Source organism: Eubalaena glacialis, chromosome 15 (genome assembly GCF_028564815.1).
Source record: "Eubalaena glacialis isolate mEubGla1 chromosome 15, mEubGla1.1.hap2.+ XY, whole genome shotgun sequence".
NCBI lineage: Eukaryota > Metazoa > Chordata > Mammalia > Artiodactyla > Balaenidae > Eubalaena > Eubalaena glacialis.
In genome coordinates this window covers 73755606-73773211 of record NC_083730.1, presented here as the reverse complement: position 1 = coordinate 73773211, position 17606 = coordinate 73755606, and the positions used below count along the sequence as shown (strand labels likewise).

Below are 17606 nucleotides of genomic sequence, written 5' to 3'. Positions count from 1 at the left end.
CCACAACTAAGGAGCCCAGCTGCTGCAACTAAGAGCAGGTGCAACCAAATAAATAAATAAATATTAAAAAAAAAAAGAGCACATCTTCACCAGGTTTTTTGCTGTTGTTTGTTGTTTCATGCGGTAAAATATACATAACAAAGTTTACCACTTTAATGATCTCTAAGTGCACAATTCAGCAGCATTCAGTACATTCACACTGTTGCGCAACCATCCACATCCATCTCATCGCTGAGTTTTTAACCCAATGCAGATGTGCTTTTTCCCTCCATTTTCTTTTTCTTTTTTTTTTTTCTAAAACAGGCATCATTTTGCAATCAGGAGAAAGGACAGAGACATTAAAATACGGACACACGCAAGGCGGCGAGGATGGAAAGTGAAATCAGGGTCTCTGACCTGAAGTCCTCGGAGCCGGCAGAGCAGATGTACTGGTCTAAGTAATTCCACTTGTACTCCTCCAGCCGCTCGTGCGAGAATTCCACCCAACAGGAGACGAACTCCGAGTCTGAGTGGGAGGGGCAGAGGCTGTAGGTGTAGTGGATCTGGGCAGATTCGTAAGGGTACCTGAAAAACAAAGGGTGTGGCCTGAGGTCCAAACAAGGATCCCCCGCCTCCCCCCAAGTCTCCTGTACCTTTTCTGTCTCAAGACATTTAGCAGTATCCTTGGCACTCGACCCTCGACCACAGTAACCAAAACTCATCCCAGGGGACTGGTAATGGAGATTTCTCAGTTCTTCTTAAACTTTCTCATTCTTCTAGCCTTATACTCTTTATTTTTAATTGGCATGTTAAGACTCATGCTGAACATTATAAGCTGGATCAAATCCCTTTTGGAAGTAGGTGAGCTACAGCCATAAAATACAACCCTAGAGAGCAAAACAGTAACTCCGAAAGAAAAACCAATTACTCGACCTCCTTGGTTTGAATTAGGTGTTATACACATAATTCAGTATGTGGACAGTATGTGTTAGAAACATAACTTAGTAGTTGGACATAATTAGGACAGAGCTGAAAACTTTAAATACCCAAGGACTCACTTGGGAAGGTATCGTGTCACTGTGATCATCTTATCCTTCAGTGTGACTTTGTGGAAAGTTCTGCCCATGCTCAGCCAGTACTGGTCTTCCTCCTCAGGGCGGTTTCGGGACACAAGGCCTAACAGGGAAAAAAATAAATAATTTCCTCCATCTGGTTGAGGGTCATTCCTTTAACAGGCAATTGCTTCTCTTCCATATAGATTTAGAAAAGAAGAAACAAAAGAGGCAACACTTTCTTTCCAGGGGAAGTTTCATGGAAAAGAAATATTCTTGGTTTAAAAAAAAAAAAGTCCTGAAGTGGGCAGATTTTTCTGTTACTGAACCAGCCAGCAGGAGGTTAGAGCCTGGGGGTGCCTACAACAGCTGGCCGAACAGCCCAATGCCTTGTCCTCTGTGAAGGAAAGTTCCAGAGTAGATGTTAATTGACTAAAATGGAACTCCACTCCCCTAAGGCACAAGCTGCCACCTGGCATCTGAGGCCCTCAACCGCAGGGATGGCCAACCTAGCTTTTGGCCCTCAGCCCCCGTGACGCCCACACTGCGGCACATTTCAGACTTAAAGGACCACCACGTTTCAGACTTAAAGGACCACCACGTTTCAGACTTATTTATTTGCTCGAATTTCCTTCTCCAAACATTTGCTCCTGTTGCTTCTTCTGCCTTCTCTTCCTGGGCGACCGTCGAAATCCTAGGGATCATTTAAGGTCACCATCAAATGCCACTTCCTCCAGAAAGCTATCAGACCCCATCAGCGGTGAATTCTACCCTGGATGCAGCTCTTTGTGTGTCTCTGTCTCACACCTTGACAAACCAAAAGTTCCAGGAGGCCAGGACCCAAATCTTGTTCGTCTTGCTATTTTCAGTAGCACCTGATAAAGTGCTATTTCAGAGAAAAGGAAGTAGGCAACCTGGACGGAGCCACTGACACGAAAAGCAGATTCATCCCACTGCTCTTGGGATAAGAACAAAATCCTTCACGTGGGCCTGTGCAGCCTGGGTCTCCTGACATCTCCGGCCACATTGCTGGCTTATTCCCAGTGCTCTCCACGCCGGTCTTCTTTTGGGTGCCCAGAAAGTCTCAAGAGGTCTTCCAGCCAACAGGGCCTTTGCACATACTAACCCTGCTGCCTGGCATGCTTGGCCCACCTGTTCCTGCCCTCCACTCCTCTCTCACTAAAAACTCCTGCATGTGTTTCAGGTACAGCAGCAGCTCAAACATCAACTCCTCAAAGAAGCCGCCCCTGACTCTCCAGACCAGATCAGGTCCTGTATTAAATATTCTCGCAGCCCTCTGATTTTTCCCTCACAGTCTTTATTGCAACATGGAATTGTATATCATAGTTTGACTAATGTTATTTTCCCCCACAGAGCAGAAGCTTCAAAAATACTAATGAGGACTTCCCTGGTGGCACAGTGGTTAAGAATCCGCCTGCCAATGCAGGGGACACGGGTTCGATCCCTGGACCAGGAAGATCCCACATGTGGCGGAGCAACAAAGCCCGTGCGCCACAACTACTGAGCCTGCACTCTAGAGCCCGCGTGCCACAACTACTGAAGCCCACGCACTCTAGGGCCTGTGCTCCACAACAAGAGAAGCCACCGCAATGAGAAGTCCGTGCACCGCAACGAAGAGTAGCCCCTGCTCGCCACAACCAGAGAAAGCCCGCATGCAGCAATGAAGACCCAACACGGCCAAAAAAAAAAAACTAATGAACGAATGAATGAACACAGTCATATATTCATCAAGGCACACTGTCGTACACCAGGCACAGTGGTTTCCGTGGTGGAGGACAACAAGATGCAGCTGAAATCACCCTGGCACTCAGAAAGGTTACTATTCAGTAGAGTCTATAATGTGCGAAGAAGGCATCACGTGTTACGTATCACAAGGGGCTTTTAGAGAAAATCCAGAGGGAATCCAAAGCTTTGTTGCGAGCAACAGGGCCTGGACCGGAGGACTGCTAAGCTCCCATTAACAGGTCCACGCTTCTTTGATCCTCTAACCAGAGGAGCTTTTTTTTTAATTTTTGGTTGCATTGGGTCTTCATTGCTGCGCACGGGCTTTTCTCTAGTTGCGGTGTGCGGGCTCCTCATTGCAGTGGCTTCTCTTGTTGCGGAGCACGGGCTCTAGGCGAGTGGGCTTCAGTAGTTGCAGCACGCAGGCTCAGTAGTTGTGGCTCCGGGCTCTAGAGCGCAGGCTCAGTAGCTGTGGCACATGGGCCTAGCTGCTCCGTGGCATGTGGGATCTTCCCAGAACAGGCTCAAACCCGTGTCCCCTGCATTGGCAGGCAGACTCCTAACCACTGCGCCACCAGGGAAGTCCCCAGAGGAGCTTTAATGAAGCCAAAGATGGCCTGAGGTTTGGTGCTGGCTGGTTAGGGAGCAGGGGAGCTCATTAGCTACAAGGAGGAAGCAGGGGACTAACAGATGCTCAGTGATGGTTCCAGGAAGTGACTGCCGGTGTGTGGTTCCAGGTCCCTGCACGTAATTCTCGCTGCCTGACTTGTTTCAGAGGAGCCCTCCAGAGCCCAGCTCTGACTCAGCTGGCGCCACTGAGTCTCTGCCACTCACTAGCCTCTGCCACTCACGGACAAACCATCCCGGCTTCAAGTCACTGAGCTGCAGTGACAAACAAGAGAAGATGAATCCAGAATGGGAAAAACAAAAACAACAAGTTTAAACTTGAGGTTCAGGTAACATGAGAAGACCTACTGTGTCAGGCACTGTGTGAGAAATAAACCCAGGCTCCTGGGTCTGGAGTATTCACCCTGTAGTTTGACAGCTCAGCCCCTGCTTGGCTGCCTGGGACCCCGAGGTACTGCTCAAGTCAGGCTGGAACTTCCTGAACTTGGTCATACCCTCTCCCTTAAAAGGAGAGTTGGAGATTAAAGAGAGTTTTAAGATAACTCTGAACCCCGTGGAGAGTTTAATTTTCATGTAAAGTTAGATTTAGAAGGGAAAAAATATGTGTGTTGAAAAACAATGAATCCTAAATGTATGTATTCCCTACTATCTTGAGAACCTGCTTGCACAAACTTAGTAGAGAAGAGAAACTACAGTCCAAAGAGAACAGCTCACCACGGCCATAGAGCGGGCTGCTGCTGAGTGGGGGCGGGCCAGCGGGGCTGGGCTGCTGCGCCCTGGGCTGCACGATGATCTGGTAGCCCTGCATGAGCCGCTGGCAGACGAACTCCTCAAACACCTGCTGAGCCGTCATCTGCACACCCTCCTCGTCCCTCCTGAAAAGACAGACGGCTGTTCACAGGACATGCCTGGCCCGGGGCCGTGTGACACTCAGAGTCCCCCGGTCCTTGCCTTCATCCCCACGAGCCAGCCCTGATGACCCTTCCGTGGTGGTATGTGAAACTAACGATTTGTAAACCAGTCTTGGGAGAAACAAAAACTGCGCGCCTTTCCTCTGCCACCGACCTGTCGATGTCGGCCTCTGGGAGGAGATCGTAGCAGCCCTCTGTGTAGTCGTTCTGCAGGCCCTGGCGGTCGGGGAAGTAGTCCGTGGTGAGGGGGAGGCACGCCGGAGTGGTGAGAGACTTCCAGTCCACGCCAACTGTGCAACAGAAGCCTGGCACTACAGGGGGAGCAGACAGCGTCAGAACTGCCTCGTGTGAACAGGGAGGAAGGTACGTGTGGTCACCAGGCAGGTGTAGGATGGCGGGGGAGAGGGGGGATGGGGGGAGGGACGAAGGGAGGGGGAAGGAGAAAGTAGGTGGTGACAGGTGATAAAATTGCCAGGAAAGGGGTGGGGGGGGGGAGAAAGAGAGAGAAACAGAGGCTGTTAGACAATGCAGTGCTTATCCAATCCCATCATGCAAATGGGATGCACAGCCGATACTTTTCATTTTCTGCTGATCATGAGCTACAGCCGCAATGCCAGTGAGGTTACCGCAGGGCAGGCCAGGCCAGGCAGTTACACATCGAAGCAAATCAACATTCCGAGACTGGAAGAGAGGCTCAAGCTGGAAGCCTCCCCTGGGCTGATGGAGGGGCTGGGTGGGGAGGGGAGAGGAGAGCGCAGCTGGATTTTGGAGCCGGATTTTGGAGCGAATAGCACACGGGAGCAGAATTCAGGATTGCAAAAATAAGTCACAGATCCAAAAGGGTAGGAAGAGGAATCAAGGAAGGATGTCTGGGAGTTACAAGGCCGGAACTTTAGGAGACAGAGTTTAACAATCTAGAAATGAAAGCTGCCATCAGCAGAGTGGGCCCGACCACACGGGTCTGTCCAAAACCGCCTGCTCTTTGGGTAAAGCAGGGTTTCTCCACCTCGGGGCATGAAGGCTATTCTAGACCAGATAACTCTGTTGTGGGGGCTGTCCTGGGCATTGTAGGATGTGAGCAGCATCCCTGGTCCCTACTCACTAGATGCCAGTGACATCTTCTGGTTGTGAAAACCAAAAATGTCTGCAGACATGACCAAATGTGCCCTGAAGTGCAAAATATTCCCCGGTTGAGAATCAGAGTTAAAGTAATGGGGCGGTTATCTCTCTAAGTCATTTAAGTGAAAATTATTTGTCAAATCTCCATGCGAGGGAGCAACGAGCAACAGAAACACTCCATGCCTCTGCCTCTGCATTCCCAGTGAGACCCTCATGCACCTCACTTCTCGTGGTGCCCTGCGGCTTACCGTGTGCTGTACCCCCTCACGTCACCTCCTCTGAGCAGGTGTGGAGGCATCATCGGCCCCTTTAAACACCTGGCCGAGCCGAACCCACCAGAGGTCACAGGGCCAGAAGCCACTCTGCTCAGGGATCTTTCCTCCATACCGTAACCGACACACACCACCCAGGGCAACAGAGCCTCCCTGAGGCCGGAGTTAGGGGACAAGAAGGGGATTGCCCCCTGAGTCCCAGCAGGAAACATGCCCTGTGTGGCAGCCCTGCTTTGGGGAAGATGACTTGACCTGCAACAGGCCTAACTCCACGGTCTCCACTCCAGGTCCTGGGGTGACTTTTGGTTGGTTGGTTTGAATTTTATTTTATTGTGGTAAGAACACTTAGCATGAGATCTACCATCTTAGCAAATTTTTAAGTGTAGCGGAGGGTAGGCTGAGGCGGGGTGGGATGAATTGGGAGAATGGGATTAACATATATACACTAATATGTATAAAATAGATAGCTAATAAGAACCTGCTGTATAATAAATAAATAAATAAAATAAAATTTAAAAAAACAAACAACAACAACAACAAAATTTGTTAAGTGTCCAATTCAGTATTATTAACTGAGGAGAGTGCCGAGCAGCAGGTCTCCAGAACTTACTCATCTCCCAGGACTGAAGCTTTACGCCCACCAATCAGCAACACCCCCACCACTGCCCACCTTCCCACAGGCCCCAGGCAATCACCACTCCACTCTCTGAGTCTATGAGTTTGACTCTATACAGGCCTTGTTAACTCCTTAATACTTCAAGAACTCAAAACGCAGCCAAGGGGGAAGGGGGGAGGGAGAGGGATGGACTGGGAGTTTGGGGTTGGCAGATGCAAACTATTACATTTAGGACGGATAAACGACAAGGTCCTAATGTATAGCACAGGGAACTATACTCAGTCTCCTGTGATAAACTATAATGCAAAAGAATATGGAAAAAAAAAGTCTATATGTGTATAACCAAGTCACTTTGCTGTACAGCAGAGACTGGCACAATGTTGTAAATCAACTAGACTTCAGTTAAAAAATAAATAAATAAATAAAATTTTTTAAAAAACCACACAGCCCACGATAACCTAGTTAACACCCCAATTCCCCATAGGGCAGACGAGGGATGAATTTGTTCACACTTCTTGGTTCGAACCAGCAACAGAAGGTGGGCACACAATGCAGCCTCCGTGGGGAGGCCAGAAACAGAGGACACTCTATCACTGTGCCTTCTTACATCGTTCTGGCCGTCACCAGCTTCCTGACCCTCAGGATTATAAAAACCTTTTAGAAATGGTGTCTGCGGGCACACACTGAGATACGGAGAATTCAAACCCCGCGGTGAGAAAAGCTCCCAATTCTTAGCTTGATGATGTTCTTTTCATGGGTAAAAGGTCTGTGTGGCCTCTTTTCTACCTCCAGTATCTTCAGGCCCTGCAGAGGCCTCTGAGGAGGTCCCACCTCAGAATCATTCAGTTAACAGTAATAAACACAGATGACAAAATCCAGTGCTGGGGTTGTAGAGAAGAAACAGGCTAATCTATTCAGGGCTGGCAGCTTTCTAGAAAATAATCAATCTGCCAACTATTCTTTGGAATATATTCCGAGGATCTGAACCAAGAGAAAAAAACACACCCACTGCACCATGCATTATATGCTAAAAAACTAGAAATCACCCAAATGGCCACCATTAAGACATAATTATCCAAAGCACGATTTAATAATGTGTTTGATATTGCCATGAAAAATGACCAGTATGCCGGACCTGGAGAAGTAGTGAAATGATTGTTAAGTTACTTAAAAGTGGGGATAAAAAGACTCGGTGATATACATATATCCACTGGTCACAGTGAAGTAAAGCAAAGTCGATCAAGCAGTAGAATTTTTTTTTTCTGGTCTTTTGCTATTGTTGATATTTAGATGTTCAGCTATTTCAATAGACAAGGATGACCAAAGCAAATGCAACCCAGACAAACACTTCCAACTACAGGGATGTAAACAGTTTCAGGTCTTATTCCTTCCTACTTCTCCCCAGAGCCATCGTTAAGCATTTGAGAGCCAAGGCCAGCTCTGGGAATTCCGCTACCCTTCCTGTGTGGCCCCGAATCACATTCCAGAACAGGTCATTTGGCCTCCCTGCTGCTCATGTTCCATCGGAGAGGCTGCAGAGTCTCCCCTCTCCCCTCACCACCCGGAGACGTGTGAACTTCCAGACCATTCTCTTCGCACAGGGCTCCCTCTTGCTCCCCCAGTGCCTTGACCACCCACCCCACGCCCCCACCTCCCTGCCACCTTCCCCCATCAGCAGGCCCCTCTTACTTGGGTCTGGAGAGGTAGAAACACTGTCCTCTAAAGAATCCTTATTCTGGGTCCTAGGATTCATACCTGTGGAAAGATGAAAAGAATCTGTGTCAGTGAGACTCATTCTGCAAAAAAAGTTCTGACCAGTTATGGTTTAAAAAAAAAGCCCCAAACTGTAGCTAAAAATAAAAAACCAAGTACAAATTCTGTGCTGAGTATCTCCAACAGCACAAAAGAATCCATCAAAGAAAGATGAGCAATCTAAAGTTCGGGAAGGAGCCAGAACTTTACTCTGAAGTTATCAATACTGTTTGCCTAATGGGACCTTTACTGCACATGCACAAAAGCAAACAGCAACCCACCACTTAGAATAAGAAACGGGATGAATTTCAAAGTCATTTCAACTAATTAGAGCAACCTTTAGCAAACACAAGATGACCTATTTAAATTTAGTCCACTTAACAGTCATCCTCTGAAATTTTCTTTCCTGAATCATGGCTTCCTGGAATATGACACAGGACATCAAAACTCACTACTGCAAGAGAAAAGCAATGATTTTGCCTGTAACTGGGCTGAAAGGAAAAACAGAGAGTCTTTGAAAAGCAACTTATTGACTGAAAAGTAATAGAACTAATTTCAAAACACACATATCAATATTTAAATGTCCCTTTCAAAACACATTTACTAGGGAATTCCCTGGCAGTCCAGTGGTGAGAACACCGTGTTTTCACTGCCAAGGGCACGGGTTCAATCCCTGGTTGGGGAACTAAGATCCCGAAAGCCGCGCATTTACATTTACTAGAAAATTAGGATAGGACTGGAAAGATCCTCACGAAACTGTCAACAGTGGCTATCTCCTAGAAGAAAGCTGGAAGAAGTGGTGGGAGGGAGAGGAGATCTTGGGCTTTTTACTGTAAATACTTTCGTGTCAGCTGAGTCTTTTATAACAAGAACAAATACTTACAAATCCCTTGTGAAATTTTTGAAAGGACAAGTTACGACCTGTGAGAAAGTATTTGCAAATCGCACCTCTGGCAGAGGACGTGTATCCAGAACATATAAAGAACTCTAAAAACTCCAGAGCAGGAGAACAATCTGATGAGGAAATGGGCAAAAGATAGGGACACACATCCAGAAGGCACGTGAAAAGATGCTCAATGTCATTAGTCATTAGAGAAATGGCAAATCAGAAGTTCGGTGGGATACCTCTGCACCCGGGTCCCTTGGGATGGCTAGAAGGACTGCTCACGCCAAGTGCTGACCAGGATGTGCAGCAACAGAAACCCTTATCCACTGATTGTAGGAATGCAAAATGGCACACCACTTTGGAAAACAGTTTTGCAGTTTCTTTAAAGGTTAAACATATATTGACCATTTGACCCAGCAATCCCACTCCTAGGAATTCATCTAAGAGAAATGAAAATTGATGTTTACACAAAAACCTGTTATGTAAGTTATGTAAGTGTGGCTTTATTCACAACCCAAATGTCTTCCAACTGGTGAAGGGATAAACTAATACATCCATACAATGGAATACGATATGGCAATAAAAAGTACTGAACATGACTTTGGATGCCGGCAACAACTTGGATGAATCTCGAATTATGCTCAGTGAAAGAAGCCAGACTCAGAAGGCTCCATGTTGTATGATTCCATGTGCAAGACTTGCTGGGAGAGACTAAAGGGACAGAGAACAGATCGGTGGTTGCCAGGGGAGGAGGTAGGGATTGAGTACAAAGAAGCAGCACAAAGAATCTGAGGAGTAATGGAAATGTTCTGTATCTTGATGTCTTTGTTGGTGGTTATGACTCTATGCATTTGTCAAAACTCATAGAACTGTACACTAAAAACAGTGAATTTTACTCTATGTAAATTTAAAAGTAAATAATTTTTTTTTTAATTCAGAAAGATGATGTCACTTGGCCAAAACAATTTTAGAACTTCTTTTTTGGAGGTGCCTTCAGTAGATTTTTAAAAATTACTAGCCATCATAATAAGAAGATACAATCTATTAAGTCAGAAAAATAACAGTGCTTCATTTTATTCAAACCCACACTAAGAGGCAGATGTGAGGTAGGTGTTATCCCTTTTCCACAGATAAAGAAACTGAGGCACAGAAAAGTTAAGTAACTAACTGAAGATCACACAGTAAGGAAGTGACACCTGCATTTAGACTCTTTCTGTGCAACTCTACAGATGCTTTATTTCCTGACTATCCAAATGGGGCACCAGTTTTCAGCTACTGAAAACATTATCTGTTCTCTGTCAACAGCCAAAAGCCATTTGGAGCTAAATTTTCTGAAAAAGCTAGCTTGACTGACAGCATCCATTTTCACACAAACACAAAGCATAACAAAGAAGAAGCAATGGGGTAGATTTTCTTGTCTGGCCTGAGAACTGGTATGAAGGCAATTACAAAACCGGCATTCTCCGAGCGATGCGAGCAATAGGAGAATTACTAATACATCGCCTCATGGGTTTGGATTCTAAATTTCATCATTAGAGCACCTTTTTTTTTTTTAAACCCAATCCAGACTTCATCTATGAGAACTGAAATTCTTACCCTCATAAAGAAACAGTTCAACTTAAGAATTGTGTGAGCAATTGTTTGCGTTCAAAGAGGCAACCCATCAAAGGGTTCTCGGAGCACCTTTGGCTTCTAGGCCCAGAGCAGACCTGCCCATCTCTAAGGGATAAAGCATGTTCAGTCTTTTGTGCCTCCCCTGTCTTCCGTCCCCAAACACATTTTATTTGAAAGAAATGAAAAGAATTTAAAGAATTTGAAGAAATAAATATTTTAAAGGCTTCTTCGAAGCTACTTTCACAGTTTCCTTACAGCTCAAGCCCAGCACACAGCCTCTCCCTGCAGCTCTGCCTCTGAGGCTCAGCTTTAGGCCCGCAGACTCACTACTGGCATGTGAAGAACCCAACGACCTGGGAGGGCAGGGGGGAGACCTCCTGGGCAGGCGGCTCTGCTCCAACCCAACATTTGGGAATGAACCTCTCTCTCAAAGTTGAAAGCCAGACACACCGCTCGGGGAGCCAATGCTCAGAAGAGCCAACTCAGCTCTGTCTCTTTTGATAGCTGTTCGGAGTCAAGAAGTGTGAATGTGTTCTCTGGTTGCTAACATTCGGCCAAAAAAGGTAATCTGTGTGGGGCCTTTGGGGCTGCTTCCAGGGGACAACTGTGCCTGGGGCGAGTCACTTCTCTCTGGGCTACAGAGATGGTACTTCCCCACAAACACCCAGCCTGGCCTGGATGAGTAACTCTGTGCGCTCTGATTTAGTTTGCCTGGTAGCTCTCGGGCCAAATCTGCTGCACGTACCTAATACTCAACACAAACACCAAGTTGCAGATTCTGAGTCCCGACGGTAAAGAGAAAGAAAACTTGGCATCCACTGATTTTCTTTATCAAAATTCTCTAGCACAGTTACCCCCATCAGAGGGATGACACTAACAAGTCTTATAAACGGGTGCCCAGTTAAAGAAACAGAGGGATAAACGCTGCCTGCCCAGACCCACCAACAACCTGGTTCCTGCTGGGCAGCACAGGGCCAGGAGGGAAACCGGCAGAGATGCCAGCCCTGTGAATCACAACTCACCTATGAGTCAGGTCCAAATGCAGGCGAAATCGGAGTCACGCCTGCATGCCTGCACATGGTGCAAACCGCCAAGGCCAGGAGGCAGAGGTGGGTCACAGATGAGGTTTTCCCGTTTCTCTTCCATTTTTTAATGAGCGAAATGTTCATTAGTTTTGTTTCGGCCCCCACTTTGTCCCCAGACAAGGACCCGATGTGATAATTTTGCCCTTAAGGAACCCGATCTACTTCTGATCCTTCAACAACTCTGTGAGACAGGCAGGCAGGTGAAGATCTTTATGTCCATTTCATGATCTAACTTCTATTTTCCAAGGGTCACTCTGAACCACTATGCTGAAAATAAACTCTACGGAAGGGCAAAGGGAGGAGGCTGAGAGACCAGTTAGCAGGCCACTGCAACAATCCAGGTGAAAGATGAAGGCCTCTTGGGTTGGGCTATGACTGGTGGAAGTGATGAGACATGCTAAGATTCTGGATATACCTGAAGGTAGATCTGACAGTAACTGGTCATTGCACATGGTAATACAAATTAGAATGATTTCCCCTAATTTCTCTCTGTGGCTAGCTGACATAATTGATCAAGAAGTACAAGAGCAAAGACTAGAGTCAGTTCCCACGCGAGGCCAGTGCTAAACCACCTCCCCATGAGCCCTGGCCCCTTAATTTTTTTTTCTAATTAATTAATTAATTTATTTATCTTTGGCTGCGCTGGGTCTTCGTTGCTGCACGCGGGCTTTCTCTAGTTGTGGCGAGTGGGGGCTACTCTTCGTTGCAGTGTGCGGGCTTCTCATTGCGGTGGATTCTCTTGCTGAGGAGCATGGGCTCTAGAGCACAGGCTCAGTAGTTGTGGCGCACGGGTTTAGTTGCTCCGCGGCATGTGGGATCTTCCCAGACCAGGGCTCGAACCCGTGTCCCCTGCATTGGCAGGCGGATTCTTAACCATTGCACCACCAGGGAAGTCCCAGCCCTGGCCCCTTAGAAAACACATGCTCCTGGTCACAAAGGGACTGGGCAAGGGTAAGGATGACCCTGTTTAACTATATCGCCCTGACTGGAGAAAGAACCCAAGGAGCCGACACCTGCTCTAAGAAGCTAAACACTGTAGGACATATTTACGAATTGATAGCTCGTATACCAATTAAACAGAATAATTTTGTGGGTTGTTCAAATGCTGTCATTCTGGCAGCTTGGTTTTAGAAGTATAAATGTCTTGTCAATAAACACACTAAACACTGTGAGGAGAAGATAAATAAAGATAAGCTCTTTCAGTCTAGTGGAGAAGCAGACGCAGAAACAAACAGTGGGCCCAGGATATGCCAAGTGTACAACTGCGTCTGGAGCTACGTGGAAATGTGCCTCACACCTCCTGGGAGGGCGCGGGGGGAAGCAAAACCACCAGGGAGGGCTCCAAGGAGGAGGTGTTGTTGGAGCTGATCCATAAAGACCAAGTGGATGTTTACAAGGCAGAATCAGGGGTTGAAGATAAAGGAAAAAGCATATTCTGTAGATGGACTAGTCTATGCACGGAAACATCAGGACAAAGATCTTCTGAGAAGCCACGACAACAGCTGGAATATAAACTGTGTTCATCTAATAAGAGTAATGACAACAACAGCTCTCGTTTGCTGAGTGCTCACCATGCGTGCCAGGCACTGTCCTTAGCGCTTTGCGTGGATTATTATCACACTTAATACTCAACCCTCCTCACAGATGAAGAAACCGAGGTACAGAGCAGTTAAGTACCTGGCCCAAGGGCCTCGCCGCTCTTTAGAGGTGGAGTCAGGACTCATGTCCTAAGATTCCAGAGCCTGTGTTCTTCCCACATGCAGGGCTACGTGGGAGTGGAGGCAGGTGAAGGTGTAAAGGCAGGTGGGGCCCAGGTGACGACAGGCGTTACAAGCTGTGAAGAACCACTAAATGGTTCATATGTGGGACAGAGAGGGTGATCAGACCAGACCTGCATTTGGAAATGGCTCACTGGTGACAGTACAGGAGATGGATCGGAGGGGACACGAACAGAGCAGGAGGATGATTTGAAGGCTACGGTGACAATCCTGGCCAGAAATGACACGGGTCTGAAACAAAGCAACAGCGGTGAGAATGGAGAATGTGGCCCAGAGTCAGAAAAGGAGAGGCAGGTGGGCAGGCGGGGGGACAGCAAGACGTGAGCTCAGCTGCCGTTAATTAAGGATGAGTTAGCCAGGAGTCATCCCGGTGGGGAGCCCATCAGGTAGATGGATCTATGACTCAGGAGCCCAACAGGGAGAAGGTGAGCCCGAGGTGCAGGGGGCAGCAACCGCTTTCCCAATGCATGTGCACCAGGGAACTCTTAGCTCAGAGGCCTCCAGGATGGTGTCATTTGAGGATCTTCCACACCAATCGCTGAATAAGGATTCTTTGCAACTTCCCGCTTTTCCCCAGACCAGACTGTAAAATTCCAAGACTCGTCTTCTGAGGAATCATCTGGTCTACGTGAGCTACCCACCCCAGGCCCGGAAGCACTCCACCACCACTGTGGGCAAATCCCGGTGCTGTTACCACCTGAGCCCATGGTTCCCCAGCTTCAGGTCACCAGGAAACTTGCTCAAAGTGTGGTCCCATGAGCCCCAGAGCAGCCCTCCTTGGTACAACTTGACCCCAAACAGCCGGGAAGGTCAAACTCTGGGTTCCTATAAAATGGCTCCTTCTTTTAGCAAAACAATAGAAACATTGCCTTTAGCATATTCTGAAGGTACTTTAAAAGAGTCTGGTAGCCAAGTAACATTTTTAGTCCCCTGAGTACAGGGATAAAAAGTATCTTATTCATCCCCAAATTTTTATTCAATTTGTTTCCTCATTCAAAATGAATGACAGAAAAGATGCACTAGAAATAGGAAGGAGATAAGTATAATCCTTTAGTAATTCTCTCACTGCCAGTCCAGTTTCCGAGCCTTAGCTATAGGCCTCTAGAAACATCGCTGGCTGAATCCACCCGTGAATGGAGGAAAACTTCATTCACCAACTTAATACAACTTCACTTTCATTACGCCTTCCTTAAGCCAAGTTCCACAAATGCAAGTTAACTGATAGAAAGCTAAGACACAAAGTAGCAGCACCATTTTTTCTCTCAGTTTTAATGTTTTTCATATTCATTTTGTACAATTATCTGTCCTTTGAGGCTTTCCAAAATCTGCCCCCCACCCATCCAAATTCATGTTCCCCTACCCCATAAAGGCTCTCTGAATACTGCTGCTGAAATCAGAAACAGCAGGACACCTGGCTACTGGCTTGAGAGATTAGTGTAACATCTTCACATCTCTGGGTGTTACGTTGCTGCATATGTAAAATATACTTAATAACTTACTCCCTACTGGGATGATCGCATAAGATAACAGATATACAAGTGCTTCCAAAAAGCATAAACCCTGTATTAATACAAGTTCCTACTCTCCCTCCACTTAGAATCCCTCACCTTCTCACTCTCCTCCTGACCAAATTCTACCCCTTCGCGTCTGAGATGCGTGCGCACTTCTGTAAGTAACGTCACCCTTCTCTTCTCTCAACTCGTAGCTGCAACCACACTGCTCCCTCTGGGTCTCTCCTGATTGTTTTTATGGGGGTGGGTTTGCCCACACACACACACATAATTTAAAGCTCCCAGGCCTGGTGTTGCCCTCAACAGTGATCTCATAAGCAGCCCTCAATCACGACTCACTGACAGTCCAATGATAAATGTGTTCCTGACCAACACGTTCTCGGCTAAAAACGTAAAGTGCAGCCCATTTATAATTCCATGCATTATACAGAACTGCTTCTAAATAGGTCACCCGAAATTGTGGCTGAAATGATTCGGAAATAGACATGGCCCTGCTCTTCTGGTTCCCACCTCGCTTCTAGGTGTGGGCCTGCTCTGAGCATCCCCACTCTGTTACCTCTTGGGTTGGTTACCTGCACCACTGCTGCTGAGCAGGCCGACAGAAAGCTCTTCTGTTCCAGTGAAGTGCAAGAAGGACGTGCCATCGCCAGGCTGGTGGGAAGTGCTGTGCCTGCAGAGAACAGAGCCCAGCCGCCTGGCTTAATGCGGATCATCACCTCTTTTATCCTGCTCACCCTGTCTCCCGGGGGTTTTCATCAAAAACAGGCCTGAACATTTGGCCACACAGGCTGGCAAACACTGAGACCCATACCATGGCCGCCAGGCTGCAGGGCTTGGAGTGTGTGCCAGCTCTGGCCTCCTGCCCTGGCACCCCAGCTGCTTCCCCACTGCCATGTCAGACGCCTGCCCCCTCCGTCCTAAGACTCCCCTTGCTGATACCCACAGGACAATGTGAGGTGCTTGAATAGAGGTACCAAGTTAACCTGGGAAAGAGGTTATGCCCTGCCTGTATCCCTCATCCATCCCATGGGATGTTGGGATGACTGAAAAGGGACCAAAGATTGCTCTTTGCAAAGGTAACAGATCACAGCAACAGCGGGTAGTGTAGCATGGACTCGAGCATGTCAAGGCTTAAATTACTTTCTTCCTAGGCTGACTCTCTTCGGATGCCTTGTAACACATTCAGGATCCTGGTTTGAAAAGACTTGTTTCTATAAACACAGGCCTTGGTTTCCATTGCTTTTAGCATCAACTTCGTCTAAACCCAACAGTGGAATTCCTCAATGACCAAAATGACAAAAGTCATAGACTGACTGCCCAAAACACACAGCGGGAACCACCTGCCTTGGAACTCGTTTTCTCCCATGACTGAGGATTAGGAGAAACTCATGACTGAGGTTGACAAAGCATGTTTTGAATTAAAGCAGAAGCTAAAGCAGGGCCTGGGGAACATCTCTGGCAAAAGCATCTCAGGCTATTTGCTGTGCACTGGCCCAGTGGCGGGGACGACGCTGACAAAGGAAAGGCCCGCACGCGTGCGGTGTCTCCGAGTCTCATGAACGTGACGTTTCGCGGGCGGTCTACTCTGCTGTCGCCCTGGGTGCCCGAGCGCGTTCTCGCAGTACCTCCCACCCGGTACCCGGTGCCCAGCCTCACCTTCCAGTGGCTTCATGGTATGCCAACTCCAGCAGCTCTGCAGAGGAGTGGGTCGGGTCCCTCTGCCCACTGCCCTGCAGCTCTGCCATGTTCTGTCGGGTCTGGTGATGGATCTGGATGGCCTCTCCAGATGGTCCTGCCCAGACAAAGATCCACTGAGCATCATTCCCCCGACAGCCAGTGCTGTGCACTTCACCTCAACCTTCCTTCCTTCCCGCTGCTGGGACGCGGGTGATTGAAAGGCGACCACACCACAGAGGCACATCCTGTCTGTGACCCTCTGGCTCCCAGATGGGACATCGCCTCTTCCAAGCAAGGCTCATCCTCCTGTGAGGCCTCAGCCTAAGAATATTTTGGGGTCCTCTGTCTCGCACATGTCAACTGAGACACAGTAAAGAAAGATAACAGTATGGGAGACTAGGGCCCCTCCCAGGAAGGTCAACACAGGAGAAACGAGAAGGGACACACGAGAGAAACACCGATGACTCTGTTAGTACTTGAGACGATAACAGCTCCTACTTCAAGAGCAGAGGACGCACAAGGGCAAAACGGACATCGAGTAGGAGATAAGTCAGAATTAGTCGCAGCTACGGAAACATGCTTCCTGGAGAATGATAGGTTTCAGAGCTGAGTGTCCAACCAGGTTAGCGGGGATTAAAGGAGAGGGTATTTGGGCAAACCCCAAACGTGGAAGAGGCAAAACACAAGCTGGAGGCCACAAACTCGCTTGGGAAAGAGAAAAACCTCTGAGGATGGGGGTGAGGAGGCGGGAGGTTGGGGAGCCTGGCAGAGGAGGGCCTCGGCTCTTAGAGGGCCAGGTGGGCAGAGTATTTAGTAAATACATTTAGCTTTAGAAAAGCGTGTGTGATGGGGGGGGAAAGCACAGAAGCAGGAAGAGCTGACGGTCATGGAAGAAACATCAATAGTTCTCGTAAGAGAACTCGAAAGGAGCCAGTGGGGACAATGATGGGGAAAAGGGACACCAGAAAGAAACAGGTCAGGTGA

The 17606-nt window shown here is 47.8% G+C and overlaps 1 protein-coding gene across 4 annotated transcripts in view; it reads right to left on the bottom strand.

Moving 5' to 3' along the window:
* Positions 1 to 17606, bottom strand: part of DEPDC5 (DEP domain containing 5, GATOR1 subcomplex subunit) — a 91135-nt gene that overhangs the window by 37275 nt on the left and 36254 nt on the right. For all 4 annotated transcript variants that reach the window (XM_061170285.1, XM_061170284.1, XM_061170286.1 and 1 more), the window contains 7 exons: positions 16602 to 16737; positions 15518 to 15615; positions 8009 to 8074; positions 4467 to 4623; positions 4116 to 4276; positions 1038 to 1155; positions 397 to 564 (listed from right to left, as the gene is read on the bottom strand). In XM_061170285.1, the coding sequence (XP_061026268.1) occupies positions 397 to 564; positions 1038 to 1155; positions 4116 to 4276; positions 4467 to 4623; positions 8009 to 8074; positions 15518 to 15615; positions 16602 to 16737 (904 nt within the window). The remainder of the gene's footprint in view (positions 1 to 396; positions 565 to 1037; positions 1156 to 4115; positions 4277 to 4466; positions 4624 to 8008; positions 8075 to 15517; positions 15616 to 16601; positions 16738 to 17606) is intronic.